The sequence below is a fragment of the Setaria italica genome, chromosome VIII (assembly GCF_000263155.2).
Source record: "Setaria italica strain Yugu1 chromosome VIII, Setaria_italica_v2.0, whole genome shotgun sequence".
In the NCBI taxonomy this organism is placed as follows: Eukaryota; Viridiplantae; Streptophyta; class Magnoliopsida; order Poales; family Poaceae; genus Setaria; species Setaria italica.
The window spans coordinates 35604310-35629018 of NC_028457.1; the positions used below are offsets into that span (position 1 = coordinate 35604310).

General features: G+C 50.9%; 3 protein-coding genes across 8 annotated transcripts; 1 reads left to right on the forward strand and 2 right to left on the reverse strand.

Moving 5' to 3' along the window:
- The first annotated feature begins 1273 nt into the window (after window positions 1-1273).
- Window positions 1274-2435, forward strand: LOC101764973 (heavy metal-associated isoprenylated plant protein 27). The gene is made up of 2 exons (XM_004979756.4): window positions 1274-1636; window positions 1771-2435. The coding sequence occupies exons 1-2, from the start codon at window positions 1556-1558 to the stop codon at window positions 2155-2157; spliced, it is 468 nt and encodes a 155-aa protein (XP_004979813.1). The 5' UTR covers window positions 1274-1555; the 3' UTR covers window positions 2158-2435.
- Window positions 2436-7200: 4765 nt separating this feature from the next.
- On the reverse strand, window positions 7201-23915 carry LOC101765371 (putative disease resistance protein RGA3). Of its 5 annotated transcripts, none has more exons than XR_002678848.1 (6): window positions 22671-23913; window positions 20183-22193; window positions 8019-8147; window positions 7766-7904; window positions 7598-7672; window positions 7201-7513 (listed from the first exon to the last, which is right to left on the reverse strand). XR_002678848.1 is itself a non-coding variant. In XM_004979757.3 (3 exons), exons 1-3 carry the CDS (start codon window positions 23736-23738, stop codon window positions 19897-19899), a joined length of 3261 nt encoding a protein of 1086 aa, XP_004979814.1. In that variant the 5' UTR covers window positions 23739-23906; the 3' UTR covers window positions 19759-19896. The 5 variants fall into 5 exon arrangements, 2 of the variants coding, with proteins under 2 accessions (XP_004979814.1, XP_022684929.1); XR_002678847.1 differs by having other exon boundaries at window positions 8007-8147; XR_215702.3 differs by lacking the exons at window positions 7201-7513; window positions 7598-7672; window positions 7766-7904; window positions 8019-8147 and adding exons at window positions 17175-19661; window positions 19760-19901 and having other exon boundaries at window positions 20006-22193; window positions 22671-23906.
- LOC101762001 (putative disease resistance protein RGA3) lies at window positions 8154-13104 on the reverse strand. Of its 2 annotated transcripts, none has more exons than XM_022829195.1 (2): window positions 11789-13104; window positions 8154-10238 (listed from the first exon to the last, which is right to left on the reverse strand). In XM_022829195.1, the coding sequence occupies exons 1-2, from the start codon at window positions 12875-12877 to the stop codon at window positions 8208-8210; spliced, it is 3120 nt and encodes a 1039-aa protein (XP_022684930.1). In that variant the 5' UTR covers window positions 12878-13104; the 3' UTR covers window positions 8154-8207. The 2 variants fall into 2 exon arrangements, with proteins under 2 accessions (XP_022684930.1, XP_022684931.1); XM_022829196.1 differs by having other exon boundaries at window positions 8442-8635; window positions 11789-13101.
- Window positions 23916-24709: the final 794 nt, after the last annotated feature.

A 24709-nucleotide genomic window follows, 5' to 3' on the forward strand; every position in this document is an offset into this window, starting at 1 on the left:
CAATGTATGACGTCGTGGACGCTGGTTGGATTATACGTGCGTATCTGGTGGTTGGCAGGTAGTAATGTTGATTAGTTGGCGTCCGGACTGCAACCATGAGATAAGGCATTTACCAAAGAAAATAATATGGTGCCAAATCTGCTTAGACGTGAAACATATTTATTAATATAAAAATGGCTGCCACTGTATCAATAGCTCCAGAAACGGTCACAGAGAGCTACAGCTCTAAGAACCAATGATAAGTATCCCAAGCAAATCAACATAAATTTGAACCAATGAAGATATCGTGCATACATGTGTTTACTCGTATGCGTGTACCTTTTCGAACATAGCATGCTCCAAGAGATTCAACCGGCAATTTTAGAAATTGATGAAATTACCGTATATTTTTTGTCATAATGTAGTAAAGGTTTTCCTGAAAAATGCCTGCTCGTGAAGCTCCCTTCCATGTGTTTGGGGGGGGGGGGGGGACTGATGGGCAAGCGCCGTCTTTTCTTTTTCCTTTTTGTGAACGTCGTGACCTGCTGGCTGGCTGCGGCTGGCTGAACGCTGCCGAGTGCCGCCGACCCTGCGACCCATCCCCGCGCACGTGAGCCCACGCCATCACACCCGGCCGTGACGTCATCAGCACCGTCCAGCCAGAGAGATACCGAGGATCAAGGAAGGAAGCAGCTGCCTTCCGCAGCCGCCCAGCATGCGTGGTTACGAGGCAGGCAGGCACCTGCCAACATGGGGCCGCACTGATGACTGATTTCACGTTCTTTAACGGGTAATTCACGTTCTTCAATAGTAACTGAAATACTAGGCGCACAGTCGAGAGCCAAAGTGAAGCTCGCCGCAAACAGGAAACTTTTTGACTATGACTCCAGCAGATTTTTCTGTTTACGAGGATCTAGCGGTGGCCGTCCGGTCACGCGCTTGCCGGGGGCCGAGCCCATTTACTCCCTGGCCGGCTGGCAGCTTGCTCGTCGTCGCCGACGTCGGCAGACAACGCAGCTGCCCCGAAGCTTGACCCCCACCGCGGCAGCGAGCCAGTGAGGTGAGGTCACCCTCAGCTCGTACCTCCGGCCGGTGATCCACCCACACGTGGCCATGCCGCACGCAGGACCGCCCCCACGTGGCCCTGCCCCCAGCAACGCCCAGCTGGGCCCGCCACGGCCACCGGTTCACACGCCCCTTTGCGCAAGTAGGGAGTAGAGAATGGTAAGAACGGCCCCCCCGGTGCCCCACGGTGCCGCGACCTTATCCTGGTGCAGTACACACAAGGACAGGGGGGAGCAGGCAGCAGGGATCCGCGAAGGCAAAGAGGGGTCGGGGAAGAAAGAAAAATCCACGGCGCCACCGTGTCACCCCCGCACTGGCGGCCGCGCGCCGCTGCCGACGACGCCTATATCAGTCGCAAGCCTCCACCTCCTCTCCTCATCCTCTCTCTCACTCACAACGCAGAGCAGATAGCAGAGCGTGCCTCGCTCCTGTTTCTCCGTCGTTCAGCTTCCTCCCTCCAGAAATCTCCTCGCGGTAGGTTGGTCTCCAACGCCGCCGGCCGGCCACCGCCATGGGCATCGTCGACGTCGTCTCCGAGTACTGCTCCTTACCCAGGACCCGCCGCCACCTCAAGAAGCGGAAGCAGTTCCAGGTAACCAACCTTTCTTCCATCCATCCCCAACCTCCACTCCACTCCATCTCCTCTTCGATCCGGAAGAGCAGAACCATCGATTTTTATATGTAATATGTATATGCGTATATCCTGACGGGACCTTCTCCGGCCAGACGGTGGAGATGAAGGTGCTGATCGACTGCGACGGCTGCGAGCGCAAGGTCCGGAAAGCCCTGGAGGGCATGAAGGGCGTGAGCTCCGTGGACGTGGCGGCGCGGCAGCACAAGGTGACGGTGACGGGCTACGTCGACGCCGGCAAGGTCATGCGCCGGGTCGCCTACAAGACGGGCAAGCGCGTGGAGCCGTGGCCGTACGTGCCCTACGACGTGGTGGCGCACCCCTACGCCCCCGGGGCCTACGACAAGAAGGCGCCGCCAGGGTACGTCCGCAACGTCGTCTCCGACCCCACCGCCGCGCCGCTGGCGAGGGCGTCGTCGACGGAGGTCAGGTACACCGGCGCGTTCAGCGACGAGAACCCAAACGCCTGCGCCGTCATGTGATGTATGCGATCGGCGGAGGTGGTGGCCGGCCGGCCGGCCGGCCGGCGGTGCATCATGGAGTAGGAGGGGTAATCGCTCCAGATTTCTTCTCTAGCTTGTAGGTGTAGTTGCTGGAGCTTTTATTTTTTTTTTGGTTTTCTTTCTTCTCTACCATTAGCTAGCTCATCTGGTTCGATGCCTGTAAAAGATGATGTTTTTGTAGTAGGTTTGTGCAAAAGAACTGCAAAATCAGTGGTGAAAAAAAATTTTATTCGAGTTTGTAGGATTTTTTGAGAGCCTGGATCTGAGCTCGGCGGCGGAGACATGCATGATAATGACAGATGCGATGCATTCTTCCGGTGGTTGCAGGCTAATGATTTGTTTGTTGAGAAATTGGTATCCTTCAATCGGTTGCATTATTTGGTGGGTGAGCAGTCATGCTGATTGCTGGAGCAGATTGTGGTAAGCTAGGACAAAATAAACGAAGATTTGTTCTAGCTAGTTTAAGAGCGATATTTCAGAAACGATTCAAACTCGGTGCAATTTGTCAGACCACAGACGACAACGGCCATGTTTTCAGGTCACTGCACTCGTGCTACTGATGCGCATCGCAGAGCTTTGCAGACACTAATGAAATTTTGGTGAGCTTCTTGAATAGCTTGGGCTGTCAGTTACGTTTCCACCCTATTCTTTCGAAAAGGTTTGTCAGTTCCATTGTAACTAACCTCTGCTGAATCCATTGATGGTTCTCCAAGACAGACTCCAACTGCATCTTCCATGCGTCGGCACGAGTCACCAGTTTCAGTAATTCTTAACCATGGCCTTTCCTTGTCTCGAGTGCCGGATAGGTCCCAAGACGGCAAGATCCGCCAAGTTAGGCTCTCGACTGCATCGACCCATGTGCTGGCAGCCATCGTACAACGGAGCACGCTCATCAGTTGTATTCTGGTTCCTCTTTAGCAGCTTCCTAGATCGATACCATGTGCACATGACTACAGCACCAGCATACTTCACAGCGAATCTCAGCTAAACTGATTTTTTTTCTACCTGCATCAAGAAAAGGTTTGACGGACAGAGAGTATGTCGAAACAAGTAAAAAAATAAAATCATGTGTCACAGAAGATGAGCAAATTTCAATAATCATCGCATCAATCTTCTAATGCTGGCGAAGAAAGCGATTGAAGGGTAGCTCTCTCGCCTCTCGACCGCCCCCCCTCCCCCCCCCCCCACCTGACTCCAGCGGCCGCGCCGAAGCCGGTTCCCACGTCGCACCCCTTCCCTCCTCCTCTCGTCCTCTCCACTCCCACTCCGCAAATCCTAGGCTCTACCGGTCGCCTGGGTTTGCCGGTAGCAGATCCACCTCCCCTGAGCCCGGATCCACACATCCTTGGCGTGGGTCCCTTCCTCGACGATTACTGCCGCGTAATGCCCCCTCCACTAACGGGAGGACAGGGGACAGCGGCAGGGAGGCTGTTGCCTCCCCGGCGGACGGATCCACGCTTGCCACGGCCGGATTCGCGTCCCTCCCCTTGTCGCATGGGCTCGCATGGGCGGGCGTTTGTCGGGGGCGGGGCTCCGTGCGCCGCCACCACGTGACCGCCTAGGTGTCTGCCCTCTCCGGGGCTGCGCCATCTTTGACAGGCGGGGAGATTGGCCAACTAGCTATCCTGGCTCGCGTTTGTGGTGGCATTCTTTGGCTCATTGGCGCCCGGCGGTCCCCGTGCTACTGGTGGCGATGACGATTTCTGGGGAGGGAACGGGGTGTAGGCGAAAGCCTTGTGCCTACTTGCATGTCAATGACGGCGACGCCCCCGGGCGTCGCTTCCCTTCTTGAAGGCGTCATTCATTCCCCTTTTCCCTCCCCTCTGATGAGTTTTTGGGTGAAAGCCTTGACCATGTTGGTCGGACGATGACACCGCCAGTGGCGTCGCCCCCTCCCTTGAGGCGTCGTCTTGGAAGCTCTTGCTGCCATCACTTCAGGGATCGCTGCTGAACGCCGCCCCTAGTTGTCTCCGGCCGGTCAAGGTCCTCGTGGTGGCCGTCTGCTCTCCTTGTGAAGTATCTTCTTCTATGCCAGCCTTCACTTAGATTCGTCCACCTCGCCCGAGTTGCTTAGGTCGTCGTCTAGTGGATGCTTTGCTGCCCCCTGTTCTTTAGCGGATACTTTGCCGCCGCTGTTGGTTGCTTCGGGCGGATGCTTTGCCACCATGGTTGTGCTGGTTGGGTCAATGCTTTGCCACCGTTGTTGTGTCTGGGCAGATGCTTTGCCGCTATGATCCTGATGTCTGGGTGGATGCTTTGCCACCTTTGCGGTTCTAAGACCTTTAGCACCCTTGATGAGGTTGTATCTTTTAGCAGGTTCAAGAGAGTAGTTGTGTCTAGGTTTGTGGGTTCGAGTATGTTTCCTCTTTGTTGCTTCGAGTTGTGTGGTGGTTGTTTGTGCATTTTTTCAGTGTTTCTCTTCCTTTAGTCCTTTTGTGCTCTCATGCTAGTCAAGCTCCATTTGGCCTCATCGAGATTGTGTCTTTAAATTGCTTTCTTCTTAATGAAAAATGTGCTAATGCATTGGTTCCGAGCGCAATGTGAAAAGTCAAAGTTCACCGGGAGGCCTCAATGTTGAGGGTGCCAGGGACGACGCTCGTCGGAGCCTCACCGGCAGCTAGCCGGTGCGCTAGCCACGTGCGGCAGATGCGCGCTTCCACTAGGTCCTACCTTCGCCTCAGGCTGCCGGCGTTCAACTCATGGGCCGCGGCGAGCGGGGACGACCTCGACCAGTAGCAGCAGGGACGTGGCAGTGGCGTGGCGTGACTGCTGCACTTGACACCTCCGCTGCAGCGGCAGGCTCTGCCCGGCCGGCGACGTGAAGACGATCCGTCGTCCGGGAGTCCGTCTCATCGCATCGGAGCTGCCGCACCGTACTGGCGGCGACGGTGCACCACTGCCGCATGAATGTGCACCACGGACATGGATTTTTCACATATACATGTGACAACATGAGCTATTCAAGCCATTCGTTTTTTAATCAATGGTGAGATAGATCATGGTTATTAGGTGAGAAGTGTATGGGGTGGTTAATGGATCAATTGGATGAAGAGAAATGAACGATTGAGATAAGTCATGCGGTCAGTGGTCACATGTACATGTGGTTTATATTTTTCTCAAACATGATGTATAAGACTGGATGCACGAGCACGTCGTCGTGTCCCTTCTATTTGTCCATGACATCATGCACCAATTGGTAGCTAGAGCTTTTTTTCTCTTATGATAGCTATATTAATTGCTGTATATGCTAATTAACTGAGTATGCACTTGAATCAAAGGCATTGGATGGGGCTGGGCTGGTGTTGTTGATGCTGATGTAAGGTAAGGATTGGCCTGCTTATGTTTCTTTGCAGGCTGAGGGAGCTTCAAACGCTGAAGGGGCATTTGGACTTTTTTTTTACGGTCAGGGAGGTGTGGGGGCGCCCCGGGGCCGGGGTGGGGGGGGGGGGGGGGGGGGGGGGGGTTTTAGAGTCTGATTTTACACTGAAGAGAAAACAGAACACCAGGCGTCAAGGACTGTGCGGTCAGCCATCCGAAAACATTCACACCACCAGAGACGAGCTTCATCCCGGCATGACGTCCAGGAGCGCTGTCGCGACGGAGCGGCTCGCTGGAACACCAGGTCATTCCTGTGTTTCCATAGCATCCAAGGAAGCAGGAGCAAGAAGCTGTTATAGTGGCGCGCAGGGACTATTGCCGGACGGGGAACAATCCACATGTGTTTGACAAAGGACCTTTCAGTGTCTGTGCCAAGGGAGCTCCAGACGCATGCTACAAAGGAGCACCGGAACACAATGTGGTCACAGTCCTCGACCACCCCGCAGAGCTCGCATGAGGCATCTTCTATGATGTTCTTCTTCATCAGATTGGCACGGCATTGGATTCGTTCCTGAACCAGGAGCCACGCAAAGAACTGCACCCTCGGTGGAGCGCGGTTTCTCCAGACGAATTTTGCGAAGGGAGACAGAGGCGATCCCGCAGTCTGCACAAGTTTGGTGTAGACAGCGTTAGAGCGCAGCCTGGAGGTGTCGCTGATGAGGGGAGACAGTCGCTGGTCCGGGCCATCTCGGAGTGTGACTCGGTCCAGAATTGCAGTTAACTGATGCAGCTCCTCACCGGCCCGGTGCGTCAGGCGCGGTGCAAGGTGTATGCCCAGGCTATCGGCGATTGGTTGCCTTACTGATAGTTCGCATTGACGGCATGGGAGAAGAGGAGGGGGAACATATCGCACAGCCGCCCTTCAGGGAGCCACCGGTCATGCCAGAAGCTTGTGGATGCACCATCAGACACCGCAAAGCAGGTGAGAGCTCGGTATAGAGGCAGTAGGTCCTGCAGGACGTGCCAGTGTGCACCCTCGACGTCGCCCTGCAGACTTGCAACGTCGACGCGACAGTGCACCCAATTGGCCCAAGAGGAGTTGTCAGAGTGGTGTAGGCGATGCAGATGCTTGAGTAGGAGGCTCTTATTCTGTAGGGACAGATCTTCGAGGCCAATACCTCCCTGTTCTTTCGGCTGACATGCTGCTTCCCACGCAACAAGGCATTGGGCGCCACTGCCACAGGAAGCGTCGACGTCACCGATCGAGAGCATCCAGGATCCCAGGCGGCAGTAAGAGCTGACATGGCATACGTGAGTTGGCTGTCCACCACGCTATTTATCAGCACTGCACGACCGGTTGAGTTGAGTAGCGAAGCGCTCCAGCCACTGAGACGTTTGTCGATCTTGGCGATCAGTGGGCTGAACGCAGAGAGCCTGAGCTTTTCGCTGGACAGAGGCAATCCGAGGTATGTTTGAGGAAAGCTCCCAAGCTGACATCCCAGAATCTGCTGCAGCTGAGTGGCCATCTCAGCCGGTACTGCCATTGGTACCATGGTGCTCTTATGATAGTTGATGTGTAATCCAGTAGCCGAGGACAGTCGTGAAGCTCAAGGGCCGTGGACAGCAATACTATTCAGCAGTCGTGCAAAGTGTGGCTTTGATAAGGTGTGGCTGTCGGCTCTGAACTTACCATAGCTGCCATTATGGACGGATCGAAATGAATATAGTATATAGTAGCTTCAGTGCAAATTGATATAGTTTAGTTCAGCTCCTATGCCATGCCAGCAGGGGAGACCTACGATTTGTCATGCTTGTTTGTTTGGTAGGCACGTCCGTGTTGCTGCAATCGTTGCAGTCTTGCAGAGTAGCTTCATCTTTCCAGAGGATCCATGAGGAGTAGGTGCCGCAGAACACATCTGCGCGCGCACGTTCAGTGCTTCAGCTCTCAGCCCATCGCTCGTCCCCGACGCGTATTCGCTCCAACGAGTACAAGGCCGCCCGTGCTGGCGCTCCCTTCCTGAGCGTGACAACAACTGGTTAGAGAGACGCTCGCGCCTTACTGCTGTATTATATTTTTCGCACACAAACATATACAACTTACGAATTTGAGGGACAGTATGCCACATTGCCACCACCCAATTGCAATGTCTTCTTCTCCTTCTTGGGTTTCTTTCTCCTGCGTTAACACGACAATGCTTTCCAGTTAGAATAGTCACAGCCAATTTGGCGTGTACAACTACAAGACCATTAGTATTTGGGCAATTCATACCTAGTATTTGGTGGATGGATTCGAATGCTCGTCCTGTCGTAACAGCCTGAAAGCTTCCTCTGTTCCTTGCATTCTTACTATGTTCTATTCCTGGACTCTGTTCTTCGTTCACCTCGTCTACTTCTGCTTCATCTTCATCCTGCGCACGCAGGTGAATATACAGTTAGAAATCCATTTTTACATGAGTATATATAGACACACACAGTTATTAAACCACCGAGTAGGTCGAAGATGAACTCACCTGTGGACTTACCCAGGTATGCGTCGAGTGAATACGGCTCCTTGGTACAGTAGATGTACCACTCCGCTTCTCCTTTTATCTTGTGTCCATACGCCTTTACTTGTTGGACATGCTGGATCTTTCCCCATTCGGAGGATTCATCTTGTAGTGCTATTAGTTTGAGCAAGCTTCGATAAATTACAGTACCCCCCCTGTTTACCTTCAAAAAAAAAGTTTGACCAATCTTCGGTTGCAATCTACATACAATTTCTTTGGCTTTGCCTCTCGCAGGTATTCTGGGAGTGATTGAGCGTCCTCATCCTGCCACACGAGGCTTCGAAGGGATGGCAAACCATCCAATTCCTCTAGTGCTCGGCAATTTCTAATGTCAATCCATTGCAAGCTTGGGTTGTTGCTGATCCTTTCAAGCCTTGGGTTGTCATATGACCAAAGCTTCACTACTGAAGGGAAGTTCTCCACGGAGACCAGGAGCTGGATGTTTCTTAGGTCCAACTCTCTCAACCGGCATGCATGCTGTGCAAGCCCTGCAGGAAGACGTTGCAGTTTACAGTTTCTGATTGTAAGCTCCTCTAGTGCAGGCATCGCTGGGACGTGCTGCTCCCACTCCCACTCTGTCCATCCCAGCATGCCTACAAAACCCACTTCTGTCAGCTTGGGAAATGCAACACCAGCACCACGCGAAGTATGATGAGGCTGCCTCTTATTGTTCCGTGTTACTTTGCCATCGGCTTGACCACCCAAGGAGGGGAAGAGGAAATCATGCCCAACGCACTGAACAGACGGAGCACGGTCGACCACAAAATAATCAAGAAAGGGGAGCTGCCCCAATCCATTAGGAAGTTGCGCGCAGCAAGCGTAGTCATCTAGTGCTAACCGCCTTAAGCTCCCAAAGGCTGACATGGTTCTCATCCACTGCGGTAGCCCGCGTGCAAAGTAGCCAATGATATCAAGTAGTTCCATGCAAGGTGGAGGACACAGATTATCCAGGATGTCCTCTGTTCTCCTGTGTTCCTCCTCGCTAATGTTGCCTTCGACCTCTCCATTGTCTCCTAGCCTGCTGGTAAATATCAAGTTTAAGTTTGTCAAGTGATGTTTACTGCTAAGGTTTGCTTTAGCAGCCATAGAACCGGATGATGCCTTCTCCAGACAACTTATTTCAAGGCTTTGGAGCTTCGACAGAGGTCTGAGTTCTTCTAAGCTGCACCAGCCACCCGTGCCCTCATCTGAATAATGTGTCGGAAACCCCCTTATTCTGACCAAATCTTCTAGTTTTCCCAAGCCACGAGGAATTGAAGTGATTGCCGTGTCGCTCAAGTCGAGTGACCTTAGTTTCCGTAGCTTCAAAATGCTGGTAGGAAGTTGAGAAACATTTGTACACTTTGCAAGTTCAAGGGCTTGAAGAAATTTTAGGTTACCTATATCTCGTGGTATCGTGGATATGCTTGCGTTATCAATACACAAGTGTCTCAAATGTTTGAGGTGGCATATGGAGTCTGGAAGCTCAACTGGATCTACATCTACTAGATGTAGTACTCTGAGGCAAGAAGTATTGTTCAACAGATTCTTCAGCTCAACAGTGGTGCTGCTTCCGAATAACATTAATGTTCTAAGCAAGGCTTGTTTTTGCAAAGTGCCATGCCCTACTGCCTTGTTTGAGATAGATAGGTGCCGAAGCTTTGCAGTGCTAAGAGTTCTATTGGCATCCAGCCCATCACTAATAAGTATCCCTTCATCTTTAATTATATACTGAGCGAAGGAACGGACAACATCGTGCATGCTGCATGCTTGTATACCATAGTAACTTTTGTCTGGTTCTAGAAGATTTCTTGAAACCAATTCATTGTAGTATTCTTCCCCCAACTTTTCTGGTGCCTTATAGCTCATCTTGTTGTGTACATGACCTGCTGCTATCCAATGCTGGACTATTGCTTCTCTAATTATTAATTTATCTTTAGGGATTAGTGAACAATACACAAAACATTGCTTCAAGTGTGAGGGCAAGTCTTCATAACTCAAATAGACCGCTTTATTAATATCTTCGTCGATTCCTGTTGTTGACCAAGTGTCGTGACTACTGACATCCATCCAGTCATGTCTTGTTCTACTTTTGCGGCGCAAGAGTCCTCCAAGGATCTTAACTGCTAACGGCAAGCAGTCACATCTTTTAACAATTTCCATCCCAATACTCTTCAATTCATCGACATCGGCTTCATCAGTCTCATTCAAAACTACCTAGTATTTGAAAAAAATGCAGCAAGTTTGAGAGAGGAAATGGTGCTAGAATCGAAAAGCTCCCGTGCAATGGATTTTATGTTGTATCATAACTTTGCAGGGGTTGTTTGTAGGGAAAAAATTGAAGTGAGTTCAATAGATTCTAGACACTAGATAACCAAGGCTATTCCCAGTGGAGAATTTCATATTACGGTTTTCAAGAGTGGCATGTCATCGAAAGATGTTTGAGTGGATGTATGAAACATGTTCTCCCCATGGAGAGTTTCATTTTGCGATTTCATAGGCTGGACATAACGTTTAATTGCAAGGTATGTAATTGCAAGGTATGTGATTGGATGTTATGAGATGATATGAAACTCTCTAATGCCCAATGCTAGTTTCATCAGGTTTTGTAGTAATGGAAACAATGTATACAGGGTTTCATCAGGATGAAACTCCTTCCCTCTCTCTCTTTGGCTATTTATACCCTCTCTACTCGCCCGTTGGAGTTGTTAGATGAAGCTAGAGTGTGCAAAAGTACATTGGAGATTAAGACTCATCAAGAACACATCTGAGCCACCAAAAGTGCATAAGTGATTAATCAAAGGCTTAGCACAAGCTTAAAAGACTATTTAGTGCTAGGATAGGTCAAGAGAAGAGACAATGCAAGGTGTGCCTACCTTGTGATCGATTCTAGGAGTGAACCACAACTATACAAGGTGTGCCGGCGTCTTGGAGCCTTGGTGGCTCGCCGGCAAGTCTTTGACCCTCCGACTTGGTGTGGAGCAGCGTTGACGACCGTGTGCGGGGGACATGGAGATCCGCTTCCTTCGTGGAAAAACTTCTTAGTGGAGATGGTATCAAAGTGATCGGGGAACTTGACGTGAGTCTTAGTGGCCGAGCCTTTATGGCAAATCAAGGGGTGTCCCGGGAGAGACTTGGTGACCGGAAAGCAATACTCTTGTGTGAGTGCTTCAACAACGTGGACTAGTGGTGGCTTAGTGCCTACTCATGCCACGTGATAAATTATCGTGTCAAGAATTTCCTTCCCCTCATCCTCTCTTTTACGTTTCCACATTTCATACATGCAATCTTTGTGCATTTATTTTCTTAGTGTAGTATCTTGCTAGGATTGGCTCTAGGTTGCAAAACTTATTTTGGGACGGTGGTTTCACACTAGTTTAAGTTTGATGTATAAGAAGTGGAAGTCATAGGTTAAGGTTTTGAGTTGTGTAATTCACCCCCTCCCCCTCTTAGGCTACGAGCACCGATTCTTTACGCTAAACAAAACTTCCCTCAACGTCAATAGGATATGCTCAATAAAATATAACCATGAGACACGTTTTGCTAAGCCAAGAGGTTAAGAAAGTATGATAAAAGACTCCTAGTCAAATTACATGGTCCTTTGCATAATCAAATCGGACGAGAGCGACAAGAGAAATAATGAGCAAAATGGGCTGTCGTGAATTACTCCAAGGGAGAGAAAGTAATTAAGAAGAGATAAAAATTGTTATTGTAAATTCAAATTACTACAGAAATAATTACTATAATGAATAAAAGTTATTACTTACCTGGTTCTTTAGCAAAATCCAAGCATCTTCCGTGGTTAGCTTGTCAACTCGATGGAGATGTTGAGCTTTCATCCCATGAGCAATTCCATCATTTCTTGTGGTCACCAAAACTCGACTGCCAGAAGCATTAGCACCATGACTGAGCGGCTCTCTAAGCAGCGCATACCACACATTTTCATTCCACACATCATCCATCACCAACAAAAACTTCTTCTTTTGCCGGATCGTATCATTCAGGGCACGCTGAAGTAGGTCCTTGTTTCCCGCACAACCTTCATGTTTGGCACCAAAAGAAGCTATAAGACTTTGTAGGACATTGATCTCATCGAACTCACGGTTAACGCTCAACCAGATCCTTTCCTCGAAGTTTTCCCCCACCCTACTATCAGCGAAGACCATCTTAGCCAGAGTGGTTTTGCCGATCCCACCTATGCCTGTGATAGCAGCAGCAACAACCACATCATTATTGGCCCTTGATCCTGCAGGAGCATCCACCTTCTTGATGAGTAGATCAACAATTTTCTTCGTGTCATCCTCAATCTTCTCGCCGACAACATCAGACCGGATAAAAACCGATCCAGTTTCGTCGGACAAAGAATTGGAAGCTTTGTTGATTGAATCAGCTGAGGCATGGATGGCTTGGGTGATGGATATGAAACGGGAGCTCCTCTTTGCCAGGTCTTCCAGTCGCTGGTTGATCGCTTGGATCTTCGTTCCGATCTCATGTGCCACAACAGGGTTGCGGAAGCAAAAGAACATCTTGGGGATGTCCCAGAACCTTGAGGTGGTTTTCGGAGCAGATGTTGGTGCGGGAGGATCTTCTTCTCCGCCGTCCATGAGCTGGCAGAGGTCAAGGACGTCGTCGGCGTCGTACATGACGTCCTTGAGCTCCCTCACCCAACCCTCCGTAGCCTTGTCGCGGATGCGCTTCCTCTCCGCATCACCCAAGATGTGGCTCAGGTCACGGAGCGTGGTCTCGAGCTTGGTGACCTCGCCCGGCACGCCGAGGAGCATCTCCACCTCCTCCTTCACCATGCCTGCCAGGATGCCCACAAGCTTGGACGCGAACTCGTCCAGCAGCGCCGCCATGGTCGGGGAGCAGGGGAGCAAAAGGAAGATGACTGGGTTTCAGATATGTGTGGGGGTTCTGGTGTGATTTTGGGAGACGCTTTATAGAGAAGGTAGCTAAGGCCTGGCCGGTCGATGGAAAATCACGGATGGGCAGATGAGATGGCGAGGCGAACAAGTTCAACGCATAGGATGGCACGAGTACGCTACTCCATACTGTATTCTAGTGGTCCTCGATCTGGTGTCAAATTAACCCGCAGGAGGCAGGATCGAGCACATGTACACATCCAATGCAGCTTCAACTCTTCTCTCTGTTGCTGGCTCCGCACCTAACGGATCAGCCACGAGCAAATGCCAGCTACCAGTGCACCATTGGAACTACTAATAGCATGGTATTAACAAATCAGGTCTAAGGTCCACATGGTTACGCCAGAACATCGGTTGCTGTTTACTAGCCTTGGCTTGGTCAAATTTTGGCCACCGCATTGGCAGCCAACTACTACTAGTTGGGACTTGTTTTTAGAGCCTCCATTGTAATCCTTTTGAAATGCGGTAGATAAAAACAATATAATTCTCAGAAAGATTCGTCCATCAAGTTGATAGATTTAATCATCATTGATTATCATCAATTCGGCCATGAATTGGATAGTATTTCAATGACGGTTATCGTTTACCGAGACATTACTGTTTTTTTCTAAGAATTTCTACGATATATTTGTTGTTTTATCGCGATCTTAACTTATAAGGATTAACGCTCTAAAAAAGCCTCTAATTAGTAATGGTCGTTTCATGTGCTACCAAATTTCAAATTCCCTATAACCTTCTTCTTTAGACTCTGAATCTCTGATGTGAAAGAGGAGGAGCTCGAACGCTCGATTGATCCGGAAGATTGAATCTTCAGAAATTCGAATGCTCGAAGACTCTTAACCATGACCTTTTCCTGGTCTCGAGTGCCGGATGGGTCTCGGAGCACCCGAGACGGCAAGATCCGTCAAGTTAGGCTCTCGACTGCATCCACCCATGTGTTGGCAGAGCACGCTCGTCAGTTGTTTTTTGTTTCCTCTTTAATTAGCAGCTTCCTAGATCGAAACAAGTACAAAAAATTAAAAATCATGTGTGGCAGAAGACCACCCGTCGACCGGGAGTCGGTCTCATCGCATCGGAGCCGCCGCACCGTACTGGCGGCGACGGTGCACCACTGCCCCATGAATGTGCATGCAAGAGCACGGGATGGAACCGGCGCGCTTCTGTGGTCGTGAACGAAACCGCCGCATCTCGTTCTCGCGCTCGTTGATGTCGCCGCCGAAGTCGAGCGGCGTCGGGGTGCTCGGGGCCCAACGCGCGCACCTGATGGAGCGAACGGAGTCCGTCCTCGCAAGCCAGCTCAGGCTCGCCGACAATTCTGTCGGTGTAGCGTGGATGCTTCGTCGACACTGGGATATCGCGTTCGCGTGGCCATTGTCGCCGCATGCGGTGGCAGGCTCTTCCCCGGGACCGGCACGAAACTCGGCCGCCCGCCCGGGGTGCTCGATCGTGTCGTCGGAGCCGCCGCACCCGCGCTCCCACTCGCACCGGCGACGGCCCACCAACGTCGCTTCTGTACAGGATGGAGCATGCACGTGGTGAGGTACAGGAGCTCCGATGGTCGCCATGCGCAACACGTGCGCCGCCACCGGACACGATCAAGCACGCGCGCGACGCGAGCCGCCGTCCCGAACCACAGCGCCGCCACGTCCTCCGCCGCTGCTGGTCGAGGTCGCCCCCGCTCTCCGCGGCCCACGACTTGGACGGCGGCAGCACGAGGCGAAGGCGGGACCCAGGGGCACCATGCGTCACGCGCCGGCTAGCTGCCGGCGAGTCTCCGACGAGCGCCCCTGGCGCCCTCGACGTGTCGAGGCGTGCGCCGGTGGACAAGGCGGTGCTGCACGCTTGTGGCGCCTGGCGATCGATGTCGTGGACTCGTGGCGGTGCGACGCTGGCTCCCGGCGAGGCTTCCTTCCTCCACTGGCGTCGTCAAGCATGGAAGAGCCACCCACTTCTCGCCACGCCATCCACATCTGTGGTTCCGCGGACCGCGCGCCAGGCGGCTTGCAGGGCGGACGGCGCGTCGTCGTCGCAGTCGTGGCATGGAAGAGCTGGGCGGTGGAAGGCACTGCACCGTCTACTCGTGTCCCTGGACACCAGTTCTCGCACGGACGCCGGCAGCCCGGCCCTGAAGCAGGCACCGTGGCCCGTCTGGTCGCGCGCACGCCGCGCTGGCCGCTGACGACGCCATCGCCAGTCCCTGCACTGGGCACCAGCCGATGATGGTGTCGCCTGATGCCCTTGCCCGGGGTCGGGGGCATGGATGGCGTGACGGAGCGAGCGGCAACCAGGGCGCGGATCAACGCCGACGAAAAGTCAAAGACTTGTGCACGGGATGCTCTCGGTCTCTGGAGGGAGGAGGGGATTTCCTGCTGCTGGCGGGCCTGCTGGTTCCTGGTGTAGCCGAACAGTGTCGCCGTTAGTTGCGGTGAGCCTATGCAATGCATGCTCGTGAGTTTGTCGGACGGACGGCGACACCGACACCATCTTCCACCGGCCGGCCGGCCGGCCTCGAGTCCGTGTGCGTAACCTACCCGGGGTCCTGCTGATAAGAGTTTTCGAGTGGGCAGTTTTCGTTTTCTCGTGTCTTCAAATTGCTTTTGGGTAAACTTTAACCATTTTCAAGTTACAACAGCCGTGACATGATTACTATATTTTACATTCGAGACGGATCCCAGTGAAACAAGGCAAAAAGAACCAGTTGAGGTTCAGCGTTTCGAGAGGGCCAGCCGAAAAAGGTCTCATTGTCAAACGTGTCTAGTTGAGCCTTGGAGGCCGAAACAGCCCAAATTAGCGAACGGCGCAAGCGATAGGGCAATTATTAATCCCACCTCGCTTCTACGAGCCCACCGCGCATGTGGACGAAGCTAGCTGGGTGCCCACCTCAGTGTTTTCGCTTCAGTGCTTGCATCACGCTTCAGTGATTAACTGAAGAGCAAGAAGAAGGGTATCTTGCCAATGGATGCAGGCCGCCGTCTGAGAGCTCTCGTGCTTGGGCTCGGCACGTCGAAAGCGCTAGGTAAGCCGACGTTTAATTAAAAAGAAAAAACAAGGCTGGGCTTGCTCTTCCTTTGGAAAGCATACCGGATCTCTCTTCGAAAGAGGAAAGCAGATGTATCTTCATGGCACGATGTTTACCCGCTGCAGCGATGCCTTCTGGCCTGTTTTTTTTTCCTTTTTTTTAATTAGTTTGCGTCTTGCCTATCACATCAACCCGGCATTTTTTTCTTTTTTCTTTTTAGGGCTGTTTGGATACTCTCTCCTAAACTTTAGTACTTATCACATCGAATGTTTGGATACTATTTAGGAGTATTAAATATAGTCTAATTATAAAACTAATTGCACAGATGGAGTCTAATTTGCGAGACGAATCTATTAAGCCTAATTAGTCCATGATTTAGCAATGTGGTGCTACAGTAACCATTTGCTAATGATGGATTAATTAGGCTTAATAGATTCATCTCGCGAATTAGTATAGGGGTTTTGCAATTAGTTTTATAATTAGCTCATGTTTAGTCCTCCTAATTAACGTCCGAACATTTGATGTGACCCTCCTAAAGTTTAGCACCTCGTATCCAAACACCCTCTTAATTAGTCTGCATCCTACCTGTCACATCGACCCGACGTGGATCAGATGTATCCAAACACCCTCTTAATTAGTCTGCATCCTACCTGTCACATCGACCCGACGTGGATCAGATGTGCCATGACTCTGCTGGCCAGGCCAAGCCTAGTGGGATTGGGAAGCAAGAAGTTATTCCCTCCATTCCAAATTGTAGATCATTATAATTTTTTTGGAGAGTCAAACTATTCTTTATTTGGTCAAAATTATAGAGAAGATTGCAAAGATTTATGACCGGATAATCACAAACTATTTATAAAGATTACAAACTATTGAAACTTCGAAGTATGCCACAAATTTCAAGCAGTACATGTTCACAAAAATCACATACTTGATAGTGTTAAAAATGATTCTTTTGTTCAGACACCATATTTACATTTACAAATTAAATCCAACAAAATAAATGTAGTACATGTATTTCTCGGTGTACTGGTCTACTGGGCAAGAAATCCTGGCTGCGTAATGAATGACTCGGTGGTTTGGACGCTGCAGTAATAATTTCGAGTAAATTCAAAACCCAAGCACCAAGAAAGGTAACGAGCTCGCTTGAAAAGTGGGGTTTGTTCGTTTTTTTGCGTGCTTACTCGACCGGGTCGTGCGGGGGTTGGACGGTTGGTAATCCCTCTCCATTTCTCATCCTTTTCGTTTAACCCTTATCGTCGTTTCTAACAAATCCGACCTTGTGGTTTGAATAGATCCGGATGATTTTGTACAAGTTCATCCAAAATATGGCCCTCCTTTGGCAAAACTTCGACGTCGGATCCAGACTCCGTGTAGAAGAAGACGAATAGGAGGAGACTCTCCTTCTCATTCCACAAGAGGCTCCCATGGCCATGGTCTGTCGCACCGTGTCCATGGCACAACGTTCCATGGACACGTCCATCACGGTGTACTTGGCCACTGTTCCATCACCGTGTCCATAGCAGGCTGGACTGGAGGAGATCGGGTCGAAACCGAAAATGCAGGCGGTGCTATCTCCTTCCACACCAGTAGCAGGGAGGAGATTGGGCTGGAACCGAAGATAGCAGGCGATGCTATCTCCTTCTACACCAGTAGCAGGCCGAACTGGAGGAGATCGGGTCGGAACTGAAGATAGTTGGCCGTGCTATCTCCTCCTACACCAGTAGCAGGCCATACTGGAGGAGATTGGGCCAGAAGTGAAGATAGCAGGCCGGCCGACGCTCAGTTGAGTTGTATATCCACCCCGACGCTGCCTCCAACGCCTCCACCTTCTCTCGCTCTATTCCCTCCCTCGACCTCGCCGCCGCCACACCGCCGGATCAAGCCATGGAAGCCTCCTCGTCTTCGGAGGACGAGATGCTGATGTTCGGCTACAACGTCCCTAGGGATGTCCCCGAAGTGGTAAGTTCCCCCCCATCCACCTCTCAACCGCGCCACCCCCCACACCAACCCACCCACCTGCCTCCAGCGGCTGTGGCGGCCGCTTTGTGTTCCAACACTAGAGGCAATCTAGCTCGTGGCCGCAGAAGTCGGTGATGCTGTCGTGGCTCGATCTGGAGCGCGAGGAATGGCATCCGGGTGTCGGCAGAAGTCGGGTGCTTGGTCGACGGGGTGACCGGCAGCCCGTCCATTCTCGGTACTTCGAACTCGGGCCACTCGGCAAGCCGGAACTCCATGGAGCCGCGGTGAAGGCCGCTGATGAAGCCGTGTCAGCGCCCAGCCCTGCAGGCCGCTGAACCTCCTTGTCCACCGACTCTTGGTACGCTCGAGTCACGCAGTCCCACTGCCCAGAGTGCCCTTGGCCCTGGCAGCCGTCAGATCCGGCGCGTATGGCACGGATTCTAACGTCCGATTTTGACCTGGTCGCTTCGTTTCTCTGCGTCAAGCGCATTCCCAAGGACGACGTGTGGTGTTGACGGCGGACGCCCGGGCGGGCATCGTCGGCACCGCCGCCACCAGTGGACACCCGCGCGCAGACGCAACCAACTGAGCGGCCTCTTGCTGGACTCACAGCGCACGCAGTATGCTATTCTGCACGTCGTCTTGCGGCAACAAGACCCCGCGCGCGCGGCGTTTGAGGCTGGCTCGACGGTGAAGTGTCAGTCAGCGAATCATGCTCTGCTTATACACTACTACTACGCAGTGGAAAGTGGCGGACGCGCGCGCGGCTCGCTTGAGGCCTCGACGTCGAGGTGGCCTGCGACTCTCCCGGCGAATGGAGTCCGTCCGCGCTTGCCAGCTCAGCCTCGCCGAAAATTCTGTCGGTGTAGCTGTGGATGCTTCGTCGACACTGGGATATCGCGTTCGCATGGCCATCGTCGCCGCATGCGGTGGCAGGCTCTTCCCCGGGACCGGCACAAAACTCGACCGCCCGCCCGGGGTGCTCGATCGTGTCGTCGGAGCCGCCGCACCTGCGCTCCCACTCGCACCTGTGACGGCGCACCAACGTCGCTTGTGTACAGGATGGAGCATGCACGTGATGAGGTACAGGTGCTCCGATGGCCGCCATGTGCAACACGCGTGGCGCCACCGGACACGATCAAGCACGAACGCGCGCGACGCGAGCCGCCGTCCCGAACCACAGCGCCGCCACGTCCCCCGCTGCTGCTGGTCCAGGTCGGCAGGTCGCCCCCGCTCTCCGCGCCCCACGACTTGGACGCCGGCAGCACGAGTCAACGTCGAGGGTGCCAGGGACGACGACGCTCGTCGGAGCCTCACCGGCAGCTAGCCGGTGCGGTAGCCACGTGCGGCGGACGCGCGCTTCCACTGGGTCCCTGTGCCTTCGCCTCGGGCTGCCGGCGTTCAACTCATGGGCTGCGGCGGGCGGGGACGACCTCGACCAGTAGCAGCGGGGACGTGGCGGTGGCGCGGCGCGGCTGTGGCTTTGATAAGGTGTGGCTGTCATCTCTGAATATAGCTGCCATTATGGACGGATCGAAATGAATATAGCTCCTATGCAGTCTTGCAGAGTAGCTTCAGCTTTCCAGAGGATCCATGAGGACCAACAGCTTTCCAGAGTTGCAGAACACATCTGCGCGCGCACATATACGACAAAGGATTCTGAGGGACAGTATGCCACATTGCCTGCCACCGCCACCCAATTGCAATGTCTTTTTCTCCTTCTTGGTTTTCTTTCTCCTGCATTAACACGACAATATAATGCTTTCCAGTTAGAATAGTCACAGCCAATTTGGCGTGTACAACTACAAGACCATTAGTATTTGGGCAATTCATACCTAGTATTTGGTGGATGGATTCGAATGCTCGTCCAGTCGTAACAGCCTGCTGAAAGCTTCCTCTGTTCCTTGCATTCTTACTATGTTCTATTCCTGGACTCTGTTGTTCGTTCACCTCGTCTACTGGTGCTTCATCTTCATCCTGTGCGCGCGCAGGTGAATATACAGTTAGAAATCCATTTTTACATGAGTATATATAGACATACACAGTTATTAAACCACCGAGTAGGTCGAAGATGAACTCACCTGTGGACTTGCCCAGGTATGCGTCAAATGAATACGGCTCCTTGGTATAGTAGATGTACCACTCGGCATCTTCATCTTCGTGCGATTGGTCGGCTTCCTCTGCTCCTCCTTCTATCTTGTGTCCATACGCCTTTACTTGCTGGACATGCTGGATCTTTCCCCATTCGGAGGATTCATCTTGTAGTGCTATCAGTTTGAGCAAGCTTCGGCTGCAATCTACATGCAACTTCTTTAGCTTTGCCTCTCGCAAGTATTCTGGGAGTGCTTCAGCAATCCAATCCCACCACTCCACGCTTCGAAGGGATGGCAAACCATCCAATTCCTCTAGTGCTGGGCAATTGCTAATGCCAATCCATTGCAAGCTTGGGTTGTTGCTGATCCTTTCCAGCCTTGGGTTGTCAAGCGACCAAAGCTTGACTATTGAAGGGAAGTTCTCCACGGAGACCAAGAGCTGGATATTTCTCAGGTACAACTCTCTCAACCGGCATGCATGCTGTGCTAGCCCTGCAGGAAGGCGTTGCAGTTTGCAGTTTCTGATTATAAGCTTGTCTAGTGCAGGCATCGCTAGGACGTGCTGCTCCCACTCCCACTCTGTCCATCCCAGCATGCCTACAAAACCCACTCTTGTCAGCTTGGGAAATGCAACACCAGCACCACGCGAAGTATGATGAGGCTGCCTCTTGGCTTGACCACCCAAGGAGGGGAAGAGGAAATCATGCCCAACGCACTGGACAGACGGAGCACGCTCGACCCAAAAGTAATCAAGAAAGGGGAGCTGCCCCAATCCATTAGGTAGACGCGTGCAGCATGCGTAGTCAACTAGCGCTAACCGCCTTAAGCTCCCAAAGGCTGACATGGTTCTCATCCACTGCGGTAGCCCGCGTGCAAAGTAGCCACTGATATCAAGTAGTTCCATGCAAGGTGGAGGACACAGATTATCCAGGACGTCCTCTGTTCTCCTGTGTTCCTCCTCGCTAATGTTGCCTTCGACCTCTCCATTGTCTCCTAGCCTGCTGGTAAATATCAAGTCTAAGTTTGTCAAGTGATGTTTACTGCTAAGGTTTGCTTTAGCAGCCATAGAACCGGAAGGTGCCTTCTCCAGACAACTTATTTCAAGGCTTTGGAGCTTCGACAGAGGTCTGAGTTCTTCTAAGCTGCACCAGCCACCTGTGCTCTCATCTGAATAATGTGTTGGAAACCCATTTATTTCAACCAAATCTTCTAGTTTTCCCAAGCCACGAGGAATTGAAGTGATTGCCGTGCCTCTCAAGTTGAGTGACCTTAGCTTCCGTAGCTTCAAAATGCTGGTAGGAAGTTGAGAAACATTTGTACACCCTGCAAGTTCAAGGGCTTGAAGAAATTTTAGGTTACCTATATCTCGTGGAATCGTGGATATGCTTGCGTTATCAATACGCAAGTGTCTTAAATGTTTGAGGTGGCATATGGAGTCTGGCAGTTCAACTGGATCTACATCTACTAGAAGTAGTACTCTTAGGCAAGAAAGGTTGTTCAACAGATTCTTCAGCTCAACAGTGGTGCTGCTTCCGAATAACATTAATGTTCTAAGCAAGGCTTGTTTTTGCAAAGTGCCATGCCCTACTGCCTTGTTTGAGATGGATAGGTGCCGAAGCTTTGCAGTGCTAAGAGTTCTATTGAAATCCTGCCCATCACTAATAAGTATCCCTTCATCTTTAATTATATACTGAGCGAAGGAACGGACAACATCGTGCATGCTGCATGCTTCTATACTATAGTTACTTTTGTCTGGTTCTAGAAGATTTCTTGAAACCAATTCATTGTAGTATTCTTCCCCCAACTCTTCTAGTGCCTTAGAGCTTGTTTTGTTGTCCACGTGACCTTGTGCGATCCAAAGCTCAACTATAACTCGCATTCCTATCATTACATCTTTAGGGATTAGCGAACAATACACAAAACATTGCTTCAAGTGTGAGGGCAAGTCTTCATAACTCAAATAGACCGCTTTATTAATATCTTCATCGATTCCTGTTGTCGACCAAGTGTTGTGGCTACTAACATCCATCCAGGCATCTCTTGTTCTACTTTTGCGGCGCAAGAGTCCTCCAAGGACCTTAACTCCTAACGGCAAATGGTCACATCTTTCAACAATTTCCATCCCGATACTCTTCAATTCATCAACATCGGCTTCATCACTCTCATTCAAAACTACCTAGTATTCGAAAAAAAATGCAGCAAGTTTGAGAGAGGAAATGGTGCTAGAATCGAAAAGCTCCCGTTCAATGGATTTTATTCTGTATTATAACTTGTGCAGGGGTTGTGTGTAGGGAAAAAATTGAAGTGGGTTCAATAGATTCTAGACTCTAGATAACCAAGGCTATTCCTAGTGGGGAATTTCATATTACGGTTTTCAAGAGTGGCATGTCATCGAAAGATGTTTGTGGGGAATTTCATATTACGATTTTCAAGAGCGGCATATCATCGAAAGATGTTTGAGTGGATGTATGAAACAAGATCTCCCCATGGAGAGTCTCATTTTGCTACAAGAGCGACAAGAGAAATAATGAGCAATGGGCTATCGTGAATTACTCCAAGGGAGAGAAAGTAATTAAGAAGAGATAAAAATTGTTACGGTAAATTCAAATTACTGCATAAATAATTACTGTAATAAATAAAAGTTATTACTTACCTGGTTCTTTAGCAAAATCCAAGCATCTTCCGTGGTTAGCTTGTCAACTCGATGGAGATGTTGAGCTTTCATCCCATGAGCAATTCCATTATTTCTTGTGGTCACCAAGACTCGACTGCCAGAAGCACCATGACTGAGCGGCTCTCTAAGCAGCGCATACCACACATTTTCGCTCCACACATCATCCATCACCAACAAAAACTTCTTCTTTTGCCGGATCGTATCCTTAAGGGCACGCTGAAGTAGGTCCTTGTTTCCCGCACAACCTTCATGTTTGGCACCAAAAGAAGCTATAATACTTTGTAGGACATTGATCTCATCGAACTCACGGTTAACGCTCAACCAGATCCTTTCCTCGAAGTTTTCCTCCACCCTACTATCAGCGAAGACCATCTTAGCCAGAGTGGTTTTGCCTATCCCACCTATGCCTGTGATAGCAGCAGCAACAACCACATCATTATTGACCCTTGATCCGGCAGGAGCATCCACCTTCTTGATGAGTAGATCAACAATTTTCTTCGTGTCATCCTCAATCTTCTCGCCGACAACATCAGACCGGATAAAAACCGATCCAGTCTCTTCGGTTAACGTTTTGTTGATTGAATCAGCTGAGGAATGGATGGTTTGGGTGATGGATCTGAAACGGGAGCTCCTCTTTGCCAGATCTTCCAGTCGCTGGTTGATTGCTTGGATCTTCGTTCCAATCTCATGTGCCACAACTGGGTTGCGGAAGCAAAAGAACATCTTGATGTCCCAGAACCTTGAGGTGGTTTTTGGAGCAGATGTTGGTGCGGGAGGATCTTCTCCGCCCTCCATAAGCTGGCAGAGGTCAAGGACGTCATCGAGGTCGTACATGACGTCCTTGAGCTCCCTCACCCAACCCTCCGTAGCCTTGTCGCGGATGCGCTTCCTCTCCGCATCACCCAAGATGTGGCTCAGGTCACGGAGCGTGGTCTCGAGCTTGCTGACCTCGCCCGGCACTCCGAGGAGCATCTCCACCTCCTCCTTCACCATGCCTGCCAGGATGCCCACAAGCTTGGACGCGAACTCGTCCAGCAGCTCCGCCATGGTCGAGGAACAGGGTAGCAAAGCAGAGAGCAAAAGGAGGATGACTGGGTTTCAGATATGTGTGGGTGTAAGATATATAGCAAACTGGGAAGATTTATCTAGTACGGTCGAATTGTATGATGATTTGATCAGAAAGAATGGTGAAACTATACAAGGACAAAGAGAGCCCACTACGGAAAAAGGAAGTGTGACCTCAACTCCGGGTCACGCCTTTCGAAAAAGGCTAAAAAAAAGTCACCCGGATCGTGCGGGGGTTGGACGGTAATCCCTCCCCATCTCCACCAAACAGTGTTTTTCTCTCACAACAAATCAGCCGTTTCAGCTTTTCAGCCGGCTTATAAGCTGAAGCGAACAGGCCATGGATTCTAAAGTTAGAAGTTAAATAGAACACAGTTTAGTGAGCTAGGTCCATTCTCATCATGTCCAGAAATTGGAGACATTCCACATGTAAATAAGTACACCAACAAATAAATTAGTAGTCCATAACAAAAGACTACTAAGCGCACCATGTTCTATTTGAACGAAAATATAAAAAGATGGGTGACGCAGTTTCCTGTGCATAATAAATGCTGCAGAAGCTAGTAGTGGGTTGGTGACATACCAAAATAGTTGGTGTCGGTATTTAATACCCGGCAACCTACCGAGAGGGTGCCCAAGGTAGTGAGTCCTAGTAGGATTACAGGGGAATCCTAGTAGGAGTTCATCTTCTTCCTTCCTTGCGGGTACTGGGGATCTATCCCCGACAAGCTCCCGAGCGCTTCATAGTCGAATGCAGCAGTCTTTGAGTAGTTTTAAGATTCTCGCCAAGTAGTTTCGATGCTCTTCAAGTAGTTTATTTGGATGAATCTTTAAAGTTTCTCAAAGTTGTCATGAGACTATTTGAACGGAAATATAAAAGATGGGTGATGCAGTTTCCTTTGCGTCTAGGTGTATAAATGCTGCAAAAGCTAGTAGTGGGTTGGTGACATACC

What these genes read in the sequence shown, in the direction of transcription:
- LOC101764973 (XM_004979756.4), top strand. Translation starts at nt 1,556, where the DNA reads ATGGGCATCGTCGACGTCGTCTCCGAGTACTGCTCCTTACCCAGGACC. An exon ending in AGAAGCGGAAGCAGTTCCAG is followed by an intron (nt 1,637 to 1,770) that starts GTAACCAACCTT and finishes TTCTCCGGCCAG; the next exon opens with ACGGTGGAGATGAAGGTGCT.
- LOC101762001 (XM_022829195.1), bottom strand. Translation starts at nt 12,877, where the DNA reads ATGGCGGCGCTGCTGGACGAGTTCGCGTCCAAGCTTGTGGGCATCCTG. An exon ending in GGATTTTGCTAAAGAACCAG is followed by an intron (nt 10,239 to 11,788) that starts GTAAGTAATAAC and finishes TTCAAATACTAG; the next exon opens with GTAGTTTTGAATGAGACTGA.
- LOC101765371 (XM_004979757.3), bottom strand. Translation starts at nt 23,738, where the DNA reads ATGGCGGAGCTGCTGGACGAGTTCGCGTCCAAGCTTGTGGGCATCCTG. An exon ending in GGATTTTGCTAAAGAACCAG is followed by an intron (nt 22,194 to 22,670) that starts GTAAGTAATAAC and finishes TTCGAATACTAG; the next exon opens with GTAGTTTTGAATGAGAGTGA.